The sequence below is a fragment of the Bos indicus genome, chromosome 8 (genome assembly GCF_029378745.1).
Source record: "Bos indicus isolate NIAB-ARS_2022 breed Sahiwal x Tharparkar chromosome 8, NIAB-ARS_B.indTharparkar_mat_pri_1.0, whole genome shotgun sequence".
Classification (NCBI taxonomy): Eukaryota; Metazoa; Chordata; class Mammalia; order Artiodactyla; family Bovidae; genus Bos; species Bos indicus.
In genome coordinates this window covers 101,450,610-101,472,928 of record NC_091767.1, presented here as the reverse complement: position 1 = coordinate 101,472,928, position 22,319 = coordinate 101,450,610, and the positions used below count along the sequence as shown (strand labels likewise).

Below are 22,319 nucleotides of genomic sequence, written 5' to 3'. Positions count from 1 at the left end.
AATCATGAAATTAAAAGAATTTTACTCCTGGGAAGAAAAGCTATGACAAACCTAGACAATATATTAAAAAGCAGAGATGTCACTTTGCCGACAGAGGTCCGTCTAGTCAAAGCTATGGTTTTTCCAGTAGTTCATGTATGGGTGTGGGAGTTGGACCATAAAAAAGGCTGAGTGTTAAAGAATTGATGCTTTTGAATTGTGGTGCTGGAGAAGATTCTTGAGAGTTCCTTGGACTACAAGGAGATCAAGCCTGTCAATTCTAAAGGAAATCAGTCCTGAATATTCATTGGAAGGACTGATGCTGAAGCTGATGCTCTAGTACTTTGGCCACCAGATGCAAAGAGCTGACTCATTGGAAAAGACCCTGATGATGGGAAAGACTAAAGGGAAAAAGAAAAAGGGAGCGACAGAGGATGAGATGATTAGATAGCATCATTGCCTCAATGGACATGAATTTGAGCAAACTCTGAGAGATAGTGGAAGACAGAGGAGCCTGGCAGTCCACGGGGTTGCAAAGAGTTGGACTGCTGCTGCTGCTGCTAAGTCGCTTCAGTCGTGTCCGACTCTGTGCGACCCCATAGACGGCAGCCCATCAGGCTTCCCCGTCCCTGGGATTCTCCAGGCAAGAACACTGGAGTGGATTGCCATTTCCTTCTCCAATCCATGAAAGTGAAAAGTGAAACTGAAGTCGCTCAGTCGTTTCCGACTCTAGCGACCCCATGGACTGCAGCCCACCAGGCTCCTCCGTCCATGGGATTTTCCAGGCAAAAGTACTGGAGTGGGGTGCCATTGCCTTCTCCGAAGAGTTGGATAGGACTTAGCAATTGAATAACAACAACAACATCATCAACAATATCAGTTCTTCCAAAACTACACGTCTTTGAAATCCCAGAGTCTGGGAATAACCAGATTTTCTTCAGTCACACTGCCCCTCCTGTCCTCTGTCCCCCTGATAGTTCTGGCAAATGTCCTGGAAAAAGTCCCCTTTTACTTAAGGTACTTTTCTTTCTCTAAGTGAAATTGGTGTGTCTGTGGCTCTGATGGAGTTTCTAAAGCTTTAAATTTTGTTCACTAAGCCAAATCTGAGGGTAAAAACTGCTAACTTGCAGAAAGATTTCTTTTTTTCAGCCTCTGAATGATTGTGTGGTTTTTACTCCTGTACCTGCTACCACTGGCAATCTTCAATCAAAGGGAAAAGTCAGCTAAGAAGCATGTCTTATCCTTCTTGAAAGCTGTTTTAAGCACTTCTGGTCTTGGTAAAATTAGTGAGACCCTTCTAAGTGGTTTCTTTTCTTCTTGCTTCATGCTCATGAAACATTTTTCACTCTGGTCTAAGCTGTTTTGTATTAGGAGTTCTTCAGATATTTTAACATGAAGTTGATGCCAGCCTTATTTTATAGTAATTTAATTTTTTAGCATACTTTTTTGGGTTCATTTTGTTGGTTTGTCAAGAGAGTTGGTAATAGTTTTTGGCTTTTATAAGTTTTCAGAACACATTGACAAATATTTATTGAGCACCTCTTGGTGCCTATGATATGAAGGACACAGCAGAAGAACTCTTAAGGAGTACAACAAATTTGTGATACAGTTACAAACAAATGCATCTGCTTAAAAGTGTAGATTGAGAGTGTGAGAAGTGGCTATCAGGAAGAATGGATAAAGAAGATGTGCCACATATACACAATGGAATATTACTCAGCCGTTAAAAAGAACAAAATAATGCCATTTGCAGCAACATGGGTGGATCTAGAGATTGTCACAATGAGTGAAGTAAGTCAGACAGAAAAGGAGAAATAGCATACAACATCCTGTATATGTGGAATCTAAAAAAAATGATGTAAATGAACTTACGAAACAGAGACTTACAAACTTTGAGAATAATCTTATGGTTGCTGGGGGGTAGGGAAAGGGATAGTTTGGGAGTTTGGGATGGACATGTACACACTGCTATTTTTAAAACGGATAACCTACAAGGACCTACTATCTAGTTTAGGGAACTCTGCTCAGTGTTATGTGGCAGCCTGGATGGGAGGGGAGTTGGGGGAGAATGGATACAAGTATATGTATGGGCGAGTCCCTTCTCTATTCACTTGAAACTATCGCAATATTGATACTTGGCTTTACCTCAATACAAAATAAAAAGTTAAATCCCCCACCACAAAGAAGAAATGGCTGTCACAATGTCCAACCCTTTTCCCTTTTTGTTTTTCTCTCCCTTCTTGTATGGGTCTCAAGACATAGATGAGTGTGAGGTTTCCAGCCGGTGCAGGCGTGGAGGACGGTGTGTGAACACTCGTGGGAGCTACGAATGCTACTGTATGGATGGGTACTTGCCAAAAGGTGGGCCTGAGCCTTTCCATCCGACCAGAGATGCCACGTCATGCACAGGTGGGTTCCTGCCAAAGAATGCAGCATCCGAAGGTGAGAGTCTGTTGATGACTCTCCTGCTCTGAGCCTAAGTCTAGGAGTCTGTGTGGAGGATGTTGGTGGGAATTTGTGTTTTGCATATTTATAACCTATAAAATTAAGTAATAGTCATGATAGAGGGGGCTATATTAAAGTTAAAAAAAACTTTAGGGGTTTTTGTAGTTAATAGATATTCAGATATTAACCATTATATTAGATAGTAAACACAGCTAATCTGGTAAGGACCAGCATCTCAAAAGTTACCAAGGAAGTTGAGAGGCTTATATATTTTAGGATATTGTGCAAAACGAAATTTATACTTTGTTGGGCTAGGCGTCTCTCCGTTGTTGTTTAGTCCCTAAGTCATGTCTGACTTTTTTGCAGCCCTCTTGACTGTAGCCCACCAGTCTCCTGTCCGTGGCATTTCCCGGACAAGGATACTGGAGTGGGTTACCATTTCCTTCTTCAGGGGATCTTCCTGACTCAGGGATCGAACTCACATCTCCTGCATTGGCCGGTGGGTTCTTTACCCCTGAGTCACCAGGAAAGCCCATAGGCTTGTCTTTAGTTAGTGTAAATTAGCGAGAGTTGATTGCCAGATCCTTTCAGTTTTGTGCTGTTACTTGTGGAAGACCAGATGACTGAATAGAGACACTCAGTGGAAACGTGCCCAAAGTCTTGTAGAAATGAGTCAGTCTGTTTTAAAATATGACTTGAGTGTGTATGTGTGAGGGAAGAGAGGATAAAGTGAAGATGGAAAAAGATTATGTATTTTGAAAATACACGTTTATGTAGTAACAAGTTTGACATTAATTTATTTTCAGAAATAGACTGTGGGACCCCTCCTGAGATTCCAGGTGGCTATATCATAGGAAATTATACCTCTAGACTTGGCAGTCAGGTTCATTACGCTTGCAAAGAAGGATTCTTCAGTGACTCAGAAGATACAGCTTCAAGCTGCACAGCCATGGGCACGTGGGAGTCCCCCAAATTAAATTGCCAAGGTGAGTTTTTGCAGAGGTCCAGCTTCCCAGCTTATAGCATCTGGAGGCTGTTTTCTTATTTCTGCCTAAATCTCTTCTTGGGATAATGAATGAATTAAATAAATCCAATAATTTCCTATTGATTCTACTAGGTTTCAGTTGGTTCTCTTTGTATTTAAAGGAATAATATCATCTGCTAATGATGATAATTCCATCTTTCATTTTCCCAGGTTTACAATAGTCATGTTTTTCTCTTAACTGACCACTTAGCTAGTGTTTTCAGAGCAAAAGTTTAAGTAGTAGTATTGACTTTGAATTTTCTTTCCTTATTCCTGACTTTCATGGGAGTGGTTTGAGTATTTCATTATCATTCATGATTTTGGCTTTCTGATGTTACCGACATCTAGTTATTCTTTTATGTACCCTGATAGAGTGCTATGTGCTAAATTCTGTTCTAAGCACTCATTCAGTCCTTACAATATCCCTATGAGTGTGTACTATTATTATCGCACTTTACAGATGGAAAAACTGAGGCATGGAAAAGTTAAGTACTTTGAGGTTATTGAACTAGTGATAGAGCTGAAGTTTGAACTCAAAATTCTAGTTCCTGGGGTTGTATGCTTAACCATTCTGGTATACTCCTCCTGCTTTTGTGATGGTGTTGGTTTCTGGTTTGTTTTCTACTTTTGTCTTTTCATCATGTTACCAGTTTTTGGCTATACATACATGATATTAAGGAAGTATTTATCTATTTCCATTTTACTGGGGTTTGTATTATTTTTATCATGTCTTTTAAGCATGTATTAAGGTGATCATGTATACTTTTCTCCTTTTAACCAGTTATATGTTGGTCTATATTATTAAATTTCCTAATAATGATCAATGCTACTTGCTGGAATGGATTCTTCTGGGTCTTTGGTGTTTTATTCTTTCAGTCTGGATTATATTTGCTAAATTGTATCTAAAATTCTTGATTCATAAGTAAGATTGGTCTATTTTCTTTTCTATGCTATCTTTGGTGGTATAGTTATTAATGTTATTCTAGATTTTGAGAAAAGAAAGTGAAAGCATTTCCTTCTTTCTATATTCTCTGGAATACAATAAACAGGATTTTTGAAGACTTCATCTGGAAAACCATCTGGATGTGGCACTTGGGGAGAGGTAGTCCTTGGGATATTAAAAAAAAAAAAAAAAAGAATACTTACTGGTCCTGTTTGAGTTTCCTATTCTTTTTGATATTCATTTTGGTAATTTACATGTTCTTAGAAAAATCATCAATTTCAAATTTATTTGCAGAGAGAAGGGTAAGGCACTCACTTACTTTACACTCAGTTACTTTTTTATTTCCTGTAGTTATATGTGTTATAATACTGAAATATTGGAGACAATTTCAAATGTCTATTGATAAAGAAAGAAATTAGTCAAATAAATCATAGCATATACATGAGATGGAATATTCTATAGCTAATCTGTTGAAAAGAATGTTTACTGACATAGGTATATTAATAGTATATTACTGAATTACAAACTATATGAATAATATGCCCTTAATTTTGAAAATTTTCATATATACGTATGTTTATGAAAAAGTTCAGAAAGCTAAACATTAAAACATTAACTGTGCAGAGGAATTCCCTGGTGATCCAGTGGTTAGGACTCTGCACTTCCACTGCAGGGGGCATGGGTTCCATCCCTGGTGGGCGAACCAAGCTCCTGTATTCCATGCTGCTGTGCTTAGTCGCTCAGTCATGTCCAACTCTTTGTGACCCCATGGACTGTAGCCCTCCAGTCTCCTCTGTCAATGGGGATTCTCCAGGCAAGAATACTGGAGTGGGTTGCCATGCCGTCTCCAGGGGATCTTTCCAACCCAGGGATCAAACCCAGGTCTCCCACACTGCAGGCGAATTTTTTACTGTCTGAGTCACCAGGGACGCCCCCTGCATGCCTTATGGTGCAGCCAAAACAAAGCAAAACAAACCCCGAAAATGTTATTGAAGGGATTTTTTTTTTACGTATTAGACAAAGTAACAAAGTTGTTTCCATTTTGGAAAAAAGAAAATAAAGCAATTTTCATGGAATTTATTGTGTAGCTGAGAAACCTCAGTGATGGACTTGGCTAAATTAATCCTTTTGATATTCTGATTTGCGATTCAGGCTCTAACGAACTCTGATAATTGTCATCCTGGGGGTTAAGAAATTCTAAAAGTACATTTTAGTTCTCATATTGTCTTTCTGTGGATCAATTAAAATACAGAACTGAGATTAAAATGTGCCATAATGCATGTCAAAGAACTCCCTAGAGATTTACGTAAGAAACTTCATATAAGACAGTTCGTATTACTTTGAAAATCAGTCGTCATCCAGATTATTGAACTGAGAATGTAGAAAGTTAATTTAGAGAAGAGTGCTTGTTCCATTCCCCAAAGAACTGTCACTTAGCGGGCCTTCATTTCTTCCTTCCCTCCGGTAATAGCTGTTCCCTGTGCTTGCTGACACCCTCCCCCGCGGCACCACATGGCCACTGGCTTCGCCCTGCTGTGCTTTCTCTCTAAGCTCATGCCTTCATATTTATCCTTCTTCAGTCTTCTATGGGGCTCCAGAATCTGGGCCCTGTGCCAGCCGGCACTGTATTTTTAGTTGAGTGTTATGAAGCCACAGGAATTGGGAATTCCACTGAAAACACTAGCAAACTGTGAACTTGGATGCTGAAGAGCAGGTACTTATGAAAGGAGCAGCTGTGTGGTCCAGATGGCAGCGTGTATGTCTGATGATGGACTTCCCCACCAGAGAAGGTACAGTTGGTGGGTCCTGCTGTTTGCCTTCTCCCAATTACTGGAGGCTCTGCTGCTGCTTTGGTGAGGGGGGATGGAGGGGGGCTCTGACATAAGTTCCCTGTTCAAGCAGTCCTCAGAAGTGGATGATGGAAGGGAAGATGACATCTTCCAAAATAGGTAAGAATTTGTGGAGACGTCCATCACACATTTCCAGCATCTCTCTGGAAAAGACAATCTCTAGCTTGCATTTCCTTTGTTGTTCAATTTCTAAGTCATGTCTGACTCTCACCCCATGGACTGCAGCACGCCAGGCTTCCCTGTCCTTCACTGTCTCCCAGAGTTTGCTAAATTTGTGTCCATTGAGTTGGTGATGCCATCCAACCACTTCATCCTTTATTGCCCCCTTCTCCTGCCCTCCATCTTTCCCAGCATCAGGGTCTTTTCCAGTGAGTCAGCTCTTCACATCAGGTGGCCAAGGTATTGAAGCTTCAGCTTCAGCATCAGTCCTTCCAACAAATATTTGGGGTTGATTTCCTTAGGATTGACTGATTTGATCTCCTTGCTGTCCTAGGGATTTTCAAGAGTCTTCTCAGCACCACAGTGCTTCGGTGCTCAGCCTTCTTTCTGGTCCAACTCTGACACCTGTATACAACTACTGGTAAAACCATAGCTTTGACTGGACAGACCTTCGTTGGCAAAGTGATATCTCTGCTTTTTAATAGGCTGTCTAGGTTTGTCATAGCTTTTATTTTGCTATTATTATTTTTAATTTTCAGAAAAGGTGCCAGTTGTAAGGGACAGCTTAAAGAATTTGAGTTTTTAAAAATTCAGCCAAGCCAGGAGCAAGGTGAGGGAGTCACTTTAACCACATTATCATTAGCAACAAATCCAGAGTCCAGATCTGACGCTATACTTGATAGATCCTGTGCCTAGGCAAGTCTGGAATCTGGAAGGAGAAAAACCAGGTACACCAGGAACTATTCTACAAGAGTGAATTCTTAAGTATCATGTAAGAAAAATGGGTAGAAACTTAGAGAGTTCAGATGGAGAGACGGGGCGGGTCAAGGATGAGGTGGCATTTGCATTCTTCCGTTTGGGTAGTCTGCTTCCTGTGCAAGTGTCTAGAGACAGTGGTTAGCAGTGTAGGTAGACCAGTTGAGGGTTCTGGGACCATCTAGGTTTGTTCCCATCCTTTTTGGGGCCTTATCTTCCTTTCGGGCTGGGAGTTCTCACCAGAGTGTTTCTGGTACTGAATAGTCCCTTAAGAATCCACTTCTATGCTTACTTCTCCTGGCTTAAAACTCCTCTAAAAACAGTGAAATGGCCACTACTCCTAGAGTAAGATCCTTACGCCCAACGATGGGTTTTTAAAAAAAATATTTGTTTAATTTATCTAGTTGGCTGTATGGGTTCTTAGTTGTGGCATGCAGGATCCAGTTCCCTGACTGGGGATCAAACCCAGGCTCCTTGTACTGGGAGCGCAGAGTCTTAGCTGCTAGACCACCAAGGAAGTTCCATAACCATGGATTTTAAAGCCAACACGGGCCTGGTCCTTTTGTGTTTCTGTACGGGTTACGTCTCCCAATATTCTCTCCCAACCAGTATGTCTCTTACCAGTTTCAAGGCCTTTTCTCTCTACTTGAAAGAATTGCCAATCTGCTTTAAAAAATTGTTATTGTGGTAGACCACACATAATATAAAGTTCACCATTTTAGCCGTTTATAAACCATTTATAAACGTACAGTTCAGTGGCATAAAGTGCATTCACAGTGTGTGTAACCATCGCTGCTGTCCATTTGCATCATCCAAAACAGAAACTCTATACCCATTAAAAAAGAATCCCCCATTCCTTCTCTCGCTTCTACTTTCTGTCCCTGTGAGTTTGTGTTATAGTTACCTCATATGTGTGGACTCATACAATACTTGTCTTTTAATGTCTGGCTTATTTGACTTAACATGATATTTTCAAGGTTCATCCATGTTACAGCATGTATAAAACTTCATTCATTTTTTTCCCTTTTAGTTTCATTGAGATGTAATTAACACACATCACTGTATAAATTTAAGGTGTGCAGCATAATGATTTGACTTACATACACCATATCATGAAATGGTTGTCACTGTGAATTTAGTGCCGATTCATTGTCACACACAGATACAACATTAAAAAAATAGAAAATGAGGGGAATTCCCTGGTGGTCCAATGGTTAGGACTCTGCACTTCCACTACAGGCAGCCCAGGTTTGATCTCTCGTCGGAAAACTAAGATCTCACAGGTCAGCTAAATAAATACATAGAAGCTACACACTGGATGTTTCCATTAAAAAAAAAAGAAGTAGAAAAATGAGTTTTTTTTTCCTTGTGATGAGAACTTTTAGGATTTACTCTCAACAATTTTCATATATAATGTATAGCGGTGTCAATTTATCACTTTGTACATTTCATCCCAGGTACTTATTTATTTTATAACTGGGAGTTTGTACCTTTTGAAGAACGTCATTCCTTTTTCAGGCTGAGTAATTTTCTGTTGTACGTACACTCCACATTTTATTTCTTCATTCATCTGTTGAGGGAGGCTAGGTACTTTTTGCACAGCAAGCTCCTTTTCATCTTTCAAGTTTCAGCTTTGATGTCATTTCTGACATCCTGTTGCTTAGGATGTAAGTGTGTTGTTTATTATTATTTTTATGGGACAGACTGATAAAAAATCAGTCTGGGAGGACATCAAGCATGCATCTTCTTCAGTATCATCTCTCTGCCTCCTGGCACAGTGACTGGCATACCTAAGGCCTGTGGAAGCACCCCAGACCTCCCCCAAAAGGTGGCAGAGATGATGGCAGACATAGTGGAATTGGCTTCTGAACCACGTCCTGGCTTATCCTGTGGCTGAGCCTTGCCGAAACCCTGGTCTCCTCTTTTCCTGATTCCACATCTTCTTACTCTGTCTTCTGCACCTTCATGCCTGCTTCTCACCTGGCATGACATTTCTGTGCTTTGCTAACCCACAAACAAGGCTCTGGGGCTGACTCTTGGTTTCCCCATCTCCACACATGTGGCCTCCAGGATGGATGGCACAATCCTGTGGGCTGATTGCAGAGGCAGGGTTTCTTCTTTGAGTTGGTTAACAAAGGTGGGACATGGTTTCGCAAGTCTACTCACAGCTGAACCAGAGCTTGAAGGTTTACAAGGTTTTGCTTAAACACTGTTTCGCTTGCTTTTTAGAAATGCCTTCTGAGGTGGTTACTGTTTTTTTTTAGTGAAAGTCGCTCAGTCATGTCCAACTCTTTGCAACCCCATGGACTGTAACCCCATGGTCCGTTGAATTCTCCAGGCCAGAATACTGGAGTGGGTAGAGTTTCTCTGCTCCAGGGGATCTTCCTAACCCAGGGATTGAACCCAGGTTTCCCACATTGTAGGCAGATTCTTTACCACCTGAACCATAAGGGAACTAGTTTGGCTTTATTTCCCATTTCATAAATATTCCATTTACAACTAATAATGGGTATCATTTCCCATTAAGAGCTAGAGCAAGGAAATGACTTACCTTATGTCACCAGCTTAGACATCAAGTTGAAAACCCGAAGCACCTTTCCAGAAGGCAAATTCCATATACAAGCAAGCCTTAGTGAGCCCTGGAGGTGGGAGGCAATGGTGAAAGGCTGGAGGGCTCTAGAAGGAGAGAGACGCTGGGGCAAACTTACCTTCCTGCCCAGTGTGGTCTTGAACCCACCCAGAGGGATGTATGTTGTTGCTGAGTCAACGCTTCATCTTTTAAGATTTTCTTTGTGGAGCCCAATCTCATCTCTACACAGTTGGGGAGTGTTTGAAAAAGCTTTGGCATAAGTTGGAATACAAATGACTGCCTTCAGGGGAGGAGTGGCGGACAAGTTTCACCGCACTGCTGTCTCTGAATTTTTAGTAGTGTGTGAGGATTCTGGGACCGACCACACCCAGACTTAGCAGGGAAGAGCGCTGAGATCAGCTCCTGATGCCTCTACCTGGGTGAGAGAGGAGGGCGTGGTCACACACTTTGTGTTTAGCATCTGTGTTCCGGGTGATGGGACTTTTTGCTCCTTTGAAACTGATTTTCTGGGTCCTCACTGCATACTGATCTTTTTTTTTAATTTACTTTTTTTTAAAGTAGTGTTAGTCACTCAGTCGTGTTCGACTCTTTGCGACCTCATGGACTATAGCCCGCCAGGCTCCTCTCTCCATGGAATTCTCCAGACAAGAATATGGAGTGGGTAGCCATCCCCTCCTCCAAGGGATCTTCCCAACCCCGGGATCGAACCCAGGTCTCCCACATTGCAGGCAGATTCTTGACTGTCTGATCCACCAGGGAAGCCAATTTTTAAAAAAAATTATTTAAATTTAAAAAATGTATTTATTTATTTATGACTGGATCTTCGTTGCTGCCTGCAGGCTTTCTCTAGTTGCAGTGAGCAGGAGTTACTCTTCATTGCGGTGCACAGGCTTCTCATTGAGGTGGCTTCTCTTGTTGCAGAGCACAGGCTCTAGGGTGCACAGGCTTCAGCACTTTGGCGTATGGGCTCAGTTGTTGCAGCCTGAGGGCTCTAGAGCACAGGTTCAATAGTTGTGGCATACAGGCTTGGCTGCCCCACAGCACGTGGAATCTTTCTGGACCAGAGATCGAACCCATGTCCCCTGCATTGGCAGGCAGACTCTCAACCACTGGAGCACCAAAGAAGTCTCCCTATTGATCTTTAAAAACTGTCTTGACTTATACTGGCTGCGTGCAACAAATCTCTTGTGTGATCCTTTTGCCAAGTAAATGCCATTAAACATATCACGTACAAATGTTTGGAGTCATGTGAGTATACAAAATGAATAATGACATTGATTGTAAGACTCAGGGTGATGAAACATGAACTCTAGAATCAGAAAGTCTTGTGTGAGTTTTGGCTAAGCTGCTCAGTGGTTCCATCACCACCTCTAGACTTCTCCAAACTCCAGCTGCCTTCTGTCGAAGGGGGAGAAATTATTGTCACCCTAGAGTTATTATTACGTTTTAAGGAGATAATGATTAAAAGTGTTTGGCATTGTGCTTGATGCAGAATAGCTGCTGGGTAAGTGTTTGCCATCAGAATATGAGAGTCATAATCTAGACAGGTTTGGCTGGTAATTTTTCTAACAAAAATTCTAGGTCTTTCTGAAACATCCTACTATAAAATGGGAAGGTCTAAAATTTTTTAGCTTTCACTTTACCTGATTTATTGGTTTTTGATCCATGTGTTCTATTTACAGCTAGAACAGTTTTAGTGTTATTTTTTGAAAAAAGATTGTTATGCAGCTAGCTCAAAGCATCAAAAACCATTTCACCTCTACAAGTGGAAGATCTCTATAAGAAATATACTGATAAACTTTTTCATTTTCCTTCCAGCACTCACGCTTTTACCTACCCTATCACCTCCTCTGATGTTTCTGAAGTTTTCAGATTCTACCTGTTTCCATATTAGACACTATTTGTTGACAGTAAGTGTTTTTATGTGAAATGGAAAAAAATTTTTTTCCCTCCAAATGATCTGTGGATACGATCTGAATGATAAGTATTGAGGTTAAAGTTCATGCGAGACTTCAGAATACAAAATCCACTAAAAAGTAATTTTTTTCTTTCTACCATCTTAACGGCAAGTAGACTTTTTGGTACTAATGAGTTCAGTGACAGCAGTTCATAAGCTGCTTATAAGAATGTGCTTCATGGGATTATGTAACCCTCCCATTTCCCTTGGATGATTGTGATATGATTTTCTGAATTCAAGTTCTCATATTGCAATGTTAAGATTTCAACCCCAGCATCAAATATGTATGTAGTTTAATGCCCAAGTGATCGTGAATTAACTATATTTGGCCAGATTCAGAACATGTCATAAAGTGGGTGAAACTTTGTCATAAGGCTACATTTATATTTCTTACATATAAACTTCACCAGAATTCTGGTTCAAGATGGTGGAGTGTGCTTCATCTTCTTCTGAGAGAGCAGTAAAATCAGAGCTAACTGCTGAAAACTGTTAACAGGAAGATGCTGGAACCCACTAAACTTCACCAAAATTAATGCTCATAATAATATTAATAGCTCACATGACTATAGGGGATATTCTAAATATATAGGATATAGATATAGCTCACAAAGAGCTTACTGTTAAGAGGAGAAGAGAACAGTTTTACAAATGAAGAGTATAGGTATAAGTGCTGAATTATCAGATCTAGAGCATGAATGTAGTGTAGACTCGCATTCACCTACCTGGACTGCTCGGGCCCTTACAACCTATCATGTTACACTAATTTCCACGTGTTACAAAGCTTCTGATTTGATACTGCATGCTTCGTGCTTAGTTGCTCAGTCATGTCTGACTCTTTGCTATGGACTGTAGCCCACAAACCTTCTCCGTCCATGGATTCTCTAGGCAAGAATACTGGAGTGGGTTGCCACGCTCTCCTCCAAGGGATCTTCCCAACCCAGGGACTGAATCCCTGTCTCTTAGTTTCCTGCAATAGTAGGCAGATTCTTTACCACTAGCACCACCTGGAAAGTCCCTGATTTGGTACTCGGCACAGTAAGGGACTTATTGTTGGGTAAACGTGAAAATTGACTTTAATGTGATTTTCTTTCATTTTCATCCGTGTAGCTGCCCTTTTGCTAGAGTTTTTCATTTAGTAGTTTATTTTTCTGGGAATAAGAAATAATTATTTTTCTGGGAAGAAAAAAGTAAAACAGGTTTTTCTTTTTTTTGGGGGGGGAGTCAATATTAATAAGTAGAATAGGTCAATCATTCATTCCCTCAGCATTTGGCAAGATGTCTGCCTCAATTTGTGGACATTATTGGTCATTTTTTTTTCTTTCTCAGCTTGGTACTTATTGGTCTCTAAAACAGTCTTAAATTAAGCCTTATATTACACTGTTATTTCTATCATCAATCACATTATTTGCTGATGTGTATAATAAACAACAGTTATTGCTGATACAGTAAGTTGTTGATTAGATGCCATAAATTGCCTATACCTTTCATCAAACAAATTTCCTTCTGGAACATTTTCTTGGGTAGAATATTAAAGGGTGGATAAGCATTTTTACCTTTAAGATATGAAACAGAGTTACAATATCAGTGTGATCTTTGAAACTGGCATAACAGGTTTTCCCCCAGGGAGACCTATTTTGAAGTTGATTATTTGAATAAAATCACAGATAATAAGATACTAAGGAAAAATTCCCAGCCACATTCATAATTAGATGACTGTATTCCTGCTGCAGATTCAATATAATTACCCAGAGATATGCGTGCTTTAATGAACACCCCTGTGCATATGGGACACAAAATCTGTGCCGCTTAGTTTTTTTCTTTCCTTTGGATGTTAACTGTTTTTAAATGGCTTCTTTCCTTGTGACAATGCTAGTTTTATTATCAATTGTAATCTCTGTTGGGTTGAGTTTGAATATGTCTTAATCAGGGCCACTGGCTTTCTTGGGTCCCATTTGCCTGAGTAGAAGTGGCAGTGGCCACCATCTCAGCATGATGCCAACATCTATGATGGGCTTATGTTCCAGGTAAGACCTGGCCAGACCCAGGGTTAAATATCAGTACCAAGAAAGCTTCAGGGCAAGTACAGTGGCAGGGGAAATCCATTTCCAGCCACTCTCTTGCTATGGTTGAAAGTGAAAGTGAAGTCGCTCAGTCGTGTCCGACTCTTTGCAACCCCATGGACTGTAGCCTATCAGCCTCCGCCGTCCATCAGATTTTCCAGGCAAGAGTGCTGGAGTGGATTGTCATTTCCTTCTCCAGGGGATCTTCCTGACCCAGGAATCGAACCCAGGTCTCCCGCATTGCAGGCAGACGCTTTACCGCCTGAGCCACCGGGGAAGCCCCTTGCTATGGTTAAGTAGAGGGAATTGTCATAGAACCATTGTGGACTGATTGAAATGCCTTTTCATGCAACCTTTTCTTCTGAGGTTTTGGTTAACCTATAAAGTCAGAGCCTAGAGTGAACCCCTTCAGTGTGAGGCTGCCTGGATTGAATGAACCTGGACTTCAGGATCACAAAAACCATGCTTTGAATACTGGCTCTATCTTTTTTTTTTTTTTTTTTTATTGTTACTAGGTTTCATTGTTTATTTTTTTTTCTAATTTTATTTTATTTTTAAACTTTACATAATTGTATTAGTTTTGCCAAATATCAAAATGAATCCGCCACAGGTACACATGTGTTCTATCTTTTAATAGTGAAGTAACTTTTGAATGTGACTTAAACTCTTCGGACCTCCATTTCTGTATCTGTAACCTACGTGAGAATAAGACCTTCACCTTGCAGTAGGGTTTTCCATGAGAAATAAATAAGATTGTATATATGGAAGAGACTACCTTATGTTTAGTTGGATATTGGTGCATGCTATTTTAAAATTATTAAAATTTTTGATTAAAATTATTGTGGTTTAAAAAACATTCCCAGAATTCGTTAAAAGAATGATAGTTTTTGTGGGCCTTTCTCTCAGCTTTCATCTATTTGGTGTTTGGTAGGTGTGAGTTACCTCTGTTAGGTAAAAAATATAGAGGTGATGTGCTCCTGTCTTGTTATCGGTCCTTACAATTTACTAATGTGTTTTTCCTTCCTCTGGGGCTGTGATCATATCAAAGTAACATTTAGAAAAAGATTTCTTTTTTTTATTTTTGGCTGCGCTGGACCTTGGTTCTGTGCTCGGGCTTTCTCTAGCTGCGGAGAGCGGGGGCTTCTCTCAGTTGCAGTGCGTGGCCTTCTCTTGCTGCGGAGCATGGACTCTAGGGTGTGCGGGTTTCGGGAGTCGTGGCACATGAGCTTGGCACGTAGGTGCCCCAAGGCATGTGGAATCTTAGTTCCTGGATCAGGTATTCAACCCATGTCTCCTGCATTGACAGGTGGATTCTTAACCACTGACTACAAAGTAAGCCCCAAAATAATATTTATTGCATCTTGAACAATGATGAAGTAGTAGCAAGCTACCAATGAGCAACTGTTTATTATTTACTGAAACTCCAGTACTTTGGCCACCTCATGTGAAGAGTTGACTCATTGGAAAAGACTCTGATGTTGGGAGGGATTGGGGGCAGGAGGAGAAGGGGACGACAGAGGATGAGATGGCTGGATGGTATCACTGACTCGATGGACATGAGTCTGAGTGAACTCCGGGAGTTGGTGATGGATAGGGAGGCCTGGCGTGCTGCGATTCATGGGGTCGCAAAGAGTCGGACAGGACTGAGCGACTGATCTGATCTGAAAACGTGCAAATGTAAGTAGGCATTGTGAGGATGCAAGAGATTATAAGACAAAGCTTCTTTCCTTTAGGAACTGTTCATGTATTTGGGAAGACATAGTCATAAAAGAACCCCACTAAATCCTCAAGCAGGAAATAAAGGTCAAATGAACCGTATAAACATTCTTTTAACAAATTATTTATTTAGTATATTTTTGGCTGCGCTGGGTCTCTGTTGTGGGCCTGTGGGCTTTCTGCAGTTGCAGCAAGCAGCGGCTACTCTCCTGTTGCGGTGCCCTGGCTTCTCACGGCTGTGGCTTCTCTTGTTGTAGAGCACGGGCTCTAGGGCCCTTGGCCTTCAGAAGTTGCTCTTGCAGAACTCAGTAGTTGCGACACACAGGCTCTCGAGCACAGGCTCAGGAACTGTGGCACACAGGCTTAGTTGCCCCATGACATGTGGGATCTTAGTTCCTGGACCAGGGATTGAACCCATGTCCCCTGCATTGGCAGGAGAATTCTTAAAAAATCACTGGGCCACCAAGGAAGACCCAGATAAATAATTATCCTTGTTTCTACTTCTTCTCTCATTCTCACATCTAATCTGTCACCAGGAATCTTATTTTGCTTCCTGTATACACCTAGAATCCGTCCCATTCTCTCCATCTCCATCATGACCTTTCAAGTGCATCTAAGACCTCATCTCTCTCTGTTGGACTTCTGCTCTAGACCCTGACTCACCTCTCCTTTTATTCCTGTTCTCTACCCAACATTCAAAATGGTCTTTTAGAAGTCTAAGTCAGATTATCTCATTCCCTTGCTCAAAGCCCTCGCATGGCACTCAGCTGCTTTTTCATAAGCTCCAAGCTCTTTCCTAAGGCTTACAAGGCCCTCTGTGACCGTCTCTGCTCTTCTCTGCACCGTCATCTCATGCCACTTCTCCTTGCTGACTGTGCTCCAGCCAACAGGCCGCATTTCCCCTTCTGGAACACATCAAGAACCTTCTCACCACAGGGTCTTTGCATTGGCTCTTTCACTTGATTGAAATGTTCTTCCTCTGATCCTGAACATGACAGGCTCATTCTCATCCTGCAGGTCCTAACTCAGATGCTACCTCCTCCGAGAGCTCAAACTATTCCTGACCACTCTGTGTAAAAAGTCTTCCCCATCCTATCACATTATCCCTCCTCCTACTTAACATTTTCCACCATCTGCAATTACCTTGTTGGTTGTTTTTTTTTTTTTGTCCAATTATTCTCTCCCTAAGTTCTCTGAGGGGAGTGATCTTATCCGTTTTGTCCACTGCTGTAGTGTATAGCATACTGTCTCACATATACTAGGTGCTCAATAAATAAATGAGTAAGTGAATGAATGAACACAGGCCACGGAAGCTCAGAGGAAGAAGGGATCCCTCTATTAGTCATAGAGCAGTTTCTTCATTGGGAAGGATTTTGCTAGGTTTGAGGGAGGAAGCATGTAATCTGAGGAGAGAGAAAGTGAGCAAGGTGGAAGGTGATAGAAAGGGGCATATGCTATAGATTTTCAAAGATGGAGCTGCTCCTGAGAGGCAGTGGTTGTAGGAATCTGATGGATGTGGATTTGGCTTCTAACCGTCATACGATTACCCGTGTGACTTTGGATGTTTTATTTAACCATGTTAAGTCACTTTACCTGTAAAATGGGGGAAATAGTCTCTACTATGGAGGGTTACTGTGAAGTAGTAATGTTAGATACTTGAGGCCCATTTGGGATGCGTGTGATATCAAGGGGTAGCCATTCATACCACTGTTTAATTTAGGTTCTCACCTGTGAGTGTGCATACAGATCAGATTTGCAACTTTGTAGAAATGTGGATACCAAGAACCCAACAAACTACTACTCATTCAGAAGAGTTGTCTCTGGGTGATGGTGGTGTATGTGTGTGTGTGTGTGTGTGCAAAAGAGAGAGACACTCCATTGTGTGATTTTTTTCAAAAGCTCCCTAGGTGATTTAGACTGTATAGCTGTTGTTTAGAACCATGTGTTTAATCCTCTCTAAATATCTCTTGCCAAGGGACTGTCCGACTTGAATAGCTCTGAGATGGGAAGGCACAGAGTTGGGTCCAAGTTGCCTATCCCTGGGCATCTATCTGAGTCCCTAGAGACCAAGCTATTGATTTCTTATCTATTAATATCAGTTAAAAAAGAATCTTGTAGTCCCAACTAAAGCCACTGTGCCTTCCATTATTCTTGGTCATGTCCAAGATGAAAGTCAATTTAATTTTTTTCTATACCTTTATACCTTTAGTATCTATATGCTGTGCTCAGTTGCTAAGTCCTGTCCATGAGATTTTCCAGTCAAGAACACTGGACTGGGTTGCCATGGCCTCCTCCAGGGATCTTCCAGACCCAGGGATCAAACCACATCGCCTGTATCTCCTGCACTGGCAAACGGATTTTTTTTTATCACTGTGCCCCCTGGAAAGTCCTTAGTATCTATGCCTCACCCCTAATCCAGAGGTCTGGTTATCAGATTCCCTTTCAAACCTCTCCAATGTACAGTTTAGAATTCCAGCTTCAATTTCGATGAAAGAAAGTCAAAGTTAGTCGCTCAATCATGTCCGACTCTTTGCAGTCCCATGAACTGCAGCCTGCTAGGCTTCTCTGTCTATGAAATTCTCCAGGCAAGAGTAGTGGAGTGGGTTGCCAATTCCTTCTCCAGGGTATCTTCCTGACCCAGGGATTGAACCTGAGTCTTCTGCATTGCAGCAGATTCTTTACTGTTTATGCCACCAGGGAAGCCCATAGACCTACATAAATCTATACCCTCAGTTTATTCACTGATGATCCCTCTAATTTCCTGCTGTAACTGAACCCTGTCTTGAACTGGCTGTTTTAGATGTCTACAGTGGCTGGGCAGTCTTAGGAAACATTAACCACCTGTTCAGCTGGTTGCTCATGTACACACAAATATACTCACATCTTGGAATGTTTGGGGCCAGTATACAGGCTGAAAGATCTGACTTTGGGAAGATATGCTGAGGGCCAAGAGGTTTTGTGTTGGGCCAACATGTACGAGAAGGGAACAAATCTCTGTGGGCAGACATGGGAATTGAGAGGTGGACAGGATTGGAGGCTTTATTTAATGACCACTTCATTCTGGTTCCATAACTGCTCAGGATTTGTATCTGCACTGACCAGAGACTAACTCTTTACTGCTGGGTCTGTCAAGCTCTACATCACACTTAAATGATTGTGGAGACTTATCTGTACATCCTGCTTGTTTCATTCTTGTGTTTTTCTAAAGGCCATCCTTCTCTTTGCTTAGGGTATTTATTCTGATTCACTTTTGTTATTGGGTTGAAGTTATTTTTGAATTTTTTCCCAGAGAAGGTACACACGTAGATTTTTTAAGAATCGTAAAATACCCGAAAGTGACTCTTTTATTCTTCTATGAGGCAGAGTTTGGCTGGGTCTAAAATGGCAATGTCGTAATCCTTGTCCTTCAGATTGTTCTCTGTAAGTATTCCAGTGTCTTCCAGTAGTCAGAGTTGCAGAGAAGAAATTCATATTCATTTTATAAATCCAGGCTTGTCTCCCTCTATGTAGCTGATTTTTTTGTAATCCTTGTCCTTCAGATTGTTCTCTGTAAGTATTCCAGTGTCTTCCAGTAGTCAGAGTTGCAGAGAAGAAATTTCATATTCATTTTATAAATCCAGGCTTGTCTCCCTCTATGTAGCTGATTTTTTCCCTTTGAAAGGTGCATCTACATTGAATGTTAATTAACTTTCCCCGTTAATTTCCTTTAAAAAGTTCAGAGATTTTGTATGTATTTTGTTTACTCTTCAGTTGGCCAAAAAAACCTACAATTATATTATTATTTACTCAGGAGTTAATGACCTGAAGATAAAGATAGCAGAAAAATCTTAGTGTTTAAAAGAACCCTGAGATGGATTCTTTCATTGACCAAGGAGTTCTCTATAGTATAAATAATCTCATAATTGGAATGTTTTCTATATATACATGTTTGTAAATTTCATTAAGCTCAGAGAACTCCATTTTCTTTACTTCTGAACAATCTTATGTTATGTATCTGCTGTTGAATTATTTGATGGGGTTAATATCTTTCCTTATCCCATATGACTGGACTCTATCATTGCTGAATGTTTATTTCTAAAAGGTGAATTATGGGATGGAAGTCATGGATCATAACAAATGCCGTCCTACTTCTTATTGCAGAGATTGACTGTGGCCGCCCTCCAGAAGTGCAGCACGCGATCCTAGAGGGGAACCACAGCTCCAGACTGGGCAGCGTGGCTCACTATGTCTGTCTAGAGGGCTTTGAGAGCCCTGGAGGAAAGATCACTTCCGTTTGCACAGAGAAGGGCACCTGGAGAACCAGTGCTTCGACATGCTCAGGTATAACCCCCATCCTGTAGGGCTCCTGTCTCCTGGAGGTAACTAGCTAGCAGGAGTATGGAACCTACAGCCTTTGCTTGCTTGCTCTGTGCACTGCACCTAACCATGCCTTTACCCCAGCGGGCACTTGGCTTTAGATTTGTCAGCCGAACCCTGAAGATTTAAAGGGTGGATTGGGAAAATAATTTGGATAGAAAACATTATGCATTTGTCTTTTGAAACTCACCTTAAATCACAGTGACTCCTATCTCTTCTGCTTGGTTGGCTGAGAGACTTTTCTCTATGAACTATTTTCACAGGGGGGCTTACTTGAAAGTCCTAATTAAGCACATGTTGACAGCTTTTCAGAGAAAAGGTGGTGTCATGTATAGCGAGGTTTTTAATGTTTATTTTTAATTGTGGTAAAATATGCACAACATAAAATCTACCATCTTAACGCTTTTTCGGTGTTAACTATTTTCACATTGTGCAACCAGTCTCCAGAACTGTTTCATCTTGTAAAACTGAAAGTCTGTATCCATTAAAGAGTAACTCCCTATTTTCCCACTCCCCACAGCTTCTGGTACCACCATTCTGCTTTCTGTTTGTATGAGTTTGGCTAATTGACCTCAAGTAAGCAAAACCATTAGTATTTATGCTTCCGTGGCTGGCTTATGATCCTTAACATAATGTACTCCAGGTTTATCCATGCTATTGCCAATGGTGGTATTTCCTTCTTTTTTCTGGCTGAATGATAATATTCTGATGTGTCTATATACGCATTATGCTTATCCGTTCATCTGTTGATGGACAGTTCTGTTGCTTCCACCTTTTGGTTATTGAGACTAATGCCTCTCTGAGCACGGGCTTACAAATATCTCTTTGAGACCTTGATTTGAATTCTTTTGGATGTGCCTGCTGTGCTAAGCTGCTTCCGTTGTGTCTGACTCTTTACGACCCCATGGACTGTAGCCCACCAGCTACTCTGTCCATGGGATTCTCCAGGTAAGAATATTGAAGTGCGTTGCCATGCCCTCCTCCAGGGGATCTTCCCAACCCTGGAATCAAACCTGCATCTCTTACGTCTCCTGCTTTGGGAGGCGGGTTCTTTACCATTAGCGCCATCTGGGAAGTTCACAATTCTTTTGATATATTCCCTCAAATGGGATTACCTGTGAAAAGGGGTTTTGAGACTTCAGTTCAAATTCTAGCCGTCCCCTGTGCCAGCTGTGTGTCATCACATAAGGCATTATTCTCTTAGAGCCTCAGTTTCCTAGTCTGTAAGAGGGGGGAAATATAGCCTGTTTTTCCTACTTCAAATAGTTGTTGAGAGGGAATCAAATGAGATAATCTACAGGGAACATTTCAAAGTTTAAACCACTGTGCACCTGTTAGGTCTTTTACTGAAATTATTAGCATGACTTGAAGCAGATCCTCTCATGAGTCAGAAGTATAGACTTCCACATGCTTTATTTCACCTTGGCCTCCAAGAAACAAGGTGGGGAAAGGCAGTGATTCTTAGGCTTGTGATAGTTGGCCCAGGGTGTGACAAATTGTTGTCACCTAGTCTTGAATGGGAGAAGGCAATGGCACCCCACTCCAGTACTCTTGCCTAGAAAATCCCATGGTCAGAGGAACCTAGTAGGCTGCAGTCCATGGGGTCTCGAAGAGTCAGACATGACTGAGCGACTTCACTTTCACTTTTCACTTTCATGCATTGGAGAAGGAAATGGCAACCCACTCCAGTGTTCTTGCCTGGAGAATCCCAGGGACGGGGGAGCCTGGTGGGCTGCCGTCTATGGGGTCGCACAGAGTCGGACATGACTGAAGCAACTTAGCAGCAGCAGCAGAAGTCTTGAATGACTCTGGTAATTTGTTTCTAGATGTTGACTTGCTTGGCTCTGAAGACAGATCTCTGAAGAGTGAAATCCCAAGGTAGCTTTGGTTTGGGTCTCTGGATTGACTTGCAGTTGAATTATGGCAGAGTGTCTTCAGTTCAGTTCAGTTCAATCGCTCAGTTGTGTCTGACTCTTTGTGACCCCATAAACCTCAGCACGCCAGGCCTCCCTGTCCATCACCAACTCCCAGAGTTTACCCAAACTTATGTCCATTGAGTTGGTGATGCCATCCAACCATCTCATCCTCTGTTATCCCCTTCTCCTTCTGCCTTCAATCTTTCCCAGCATCAGGGTCTTTTCAAATGAGTCAGCTCTTCGCATCAGGTGGCCAAAGAATTGGAGTTTCAGCTTCAACATCAGTCCTTCCAATGAACACTCAAGACTGATCTACTTTAGGATGGGCTGGTTAGATCTCCTTGAAGTCCAAGGGACTCTCAAGAGTCTTCTCCAACACCGCAGTTCAAAAGGATCAGTTCTTCGGTGCTCAGCTTTCTTTATACTCCAACTCTTACATCCATACATGACTCCTGGAAAAACCATAGCCTTGACTAGATGGACCTTTGTTGGCAAAGTAATGTCTCTGCTTGAGTCGTCAATGAAAGTTTTCTAAAGGGAAGTCTAGCATGAGCAAATATAACACATG

The 22,319-nt window shown here is 41.4% G+C and overlaps 1 protein-coding gene across 2 annotated transcripts in view; it reads left to right on the top strand.

Annotated features, from left to right (window-relative positions):
• The window catches only part of SUSD1 (sushi domain containing 1), a 137,333-nt gene that overhangs the window by 28,010 nt on the left and 87,004 nt on the right, over positions 1–22,319 (top strand). For both annotated transcript variants that reach the window (XR_011568199.1, XM_070795279.1), the window contains exons 4-6: positions 2,236–2,388; positions 3,231–3,410; positions 19,620–19,799. Coding sequence is in view for 1 of the 2 variants with exons in the window: in XM_070795279.1 (XP_070651380.1) it covers positions 2,236–2,388; positions 3,231–3,410; positions 19,620–19,799 (513 nt within the window). In the remaining variant the exon portion in view is untranslated. The remainder of the gene's footprint in view (positions 1–2,235; positions 2,389–3,230; positions 3,411–19,619; positions 19,800–22,319) is intronic.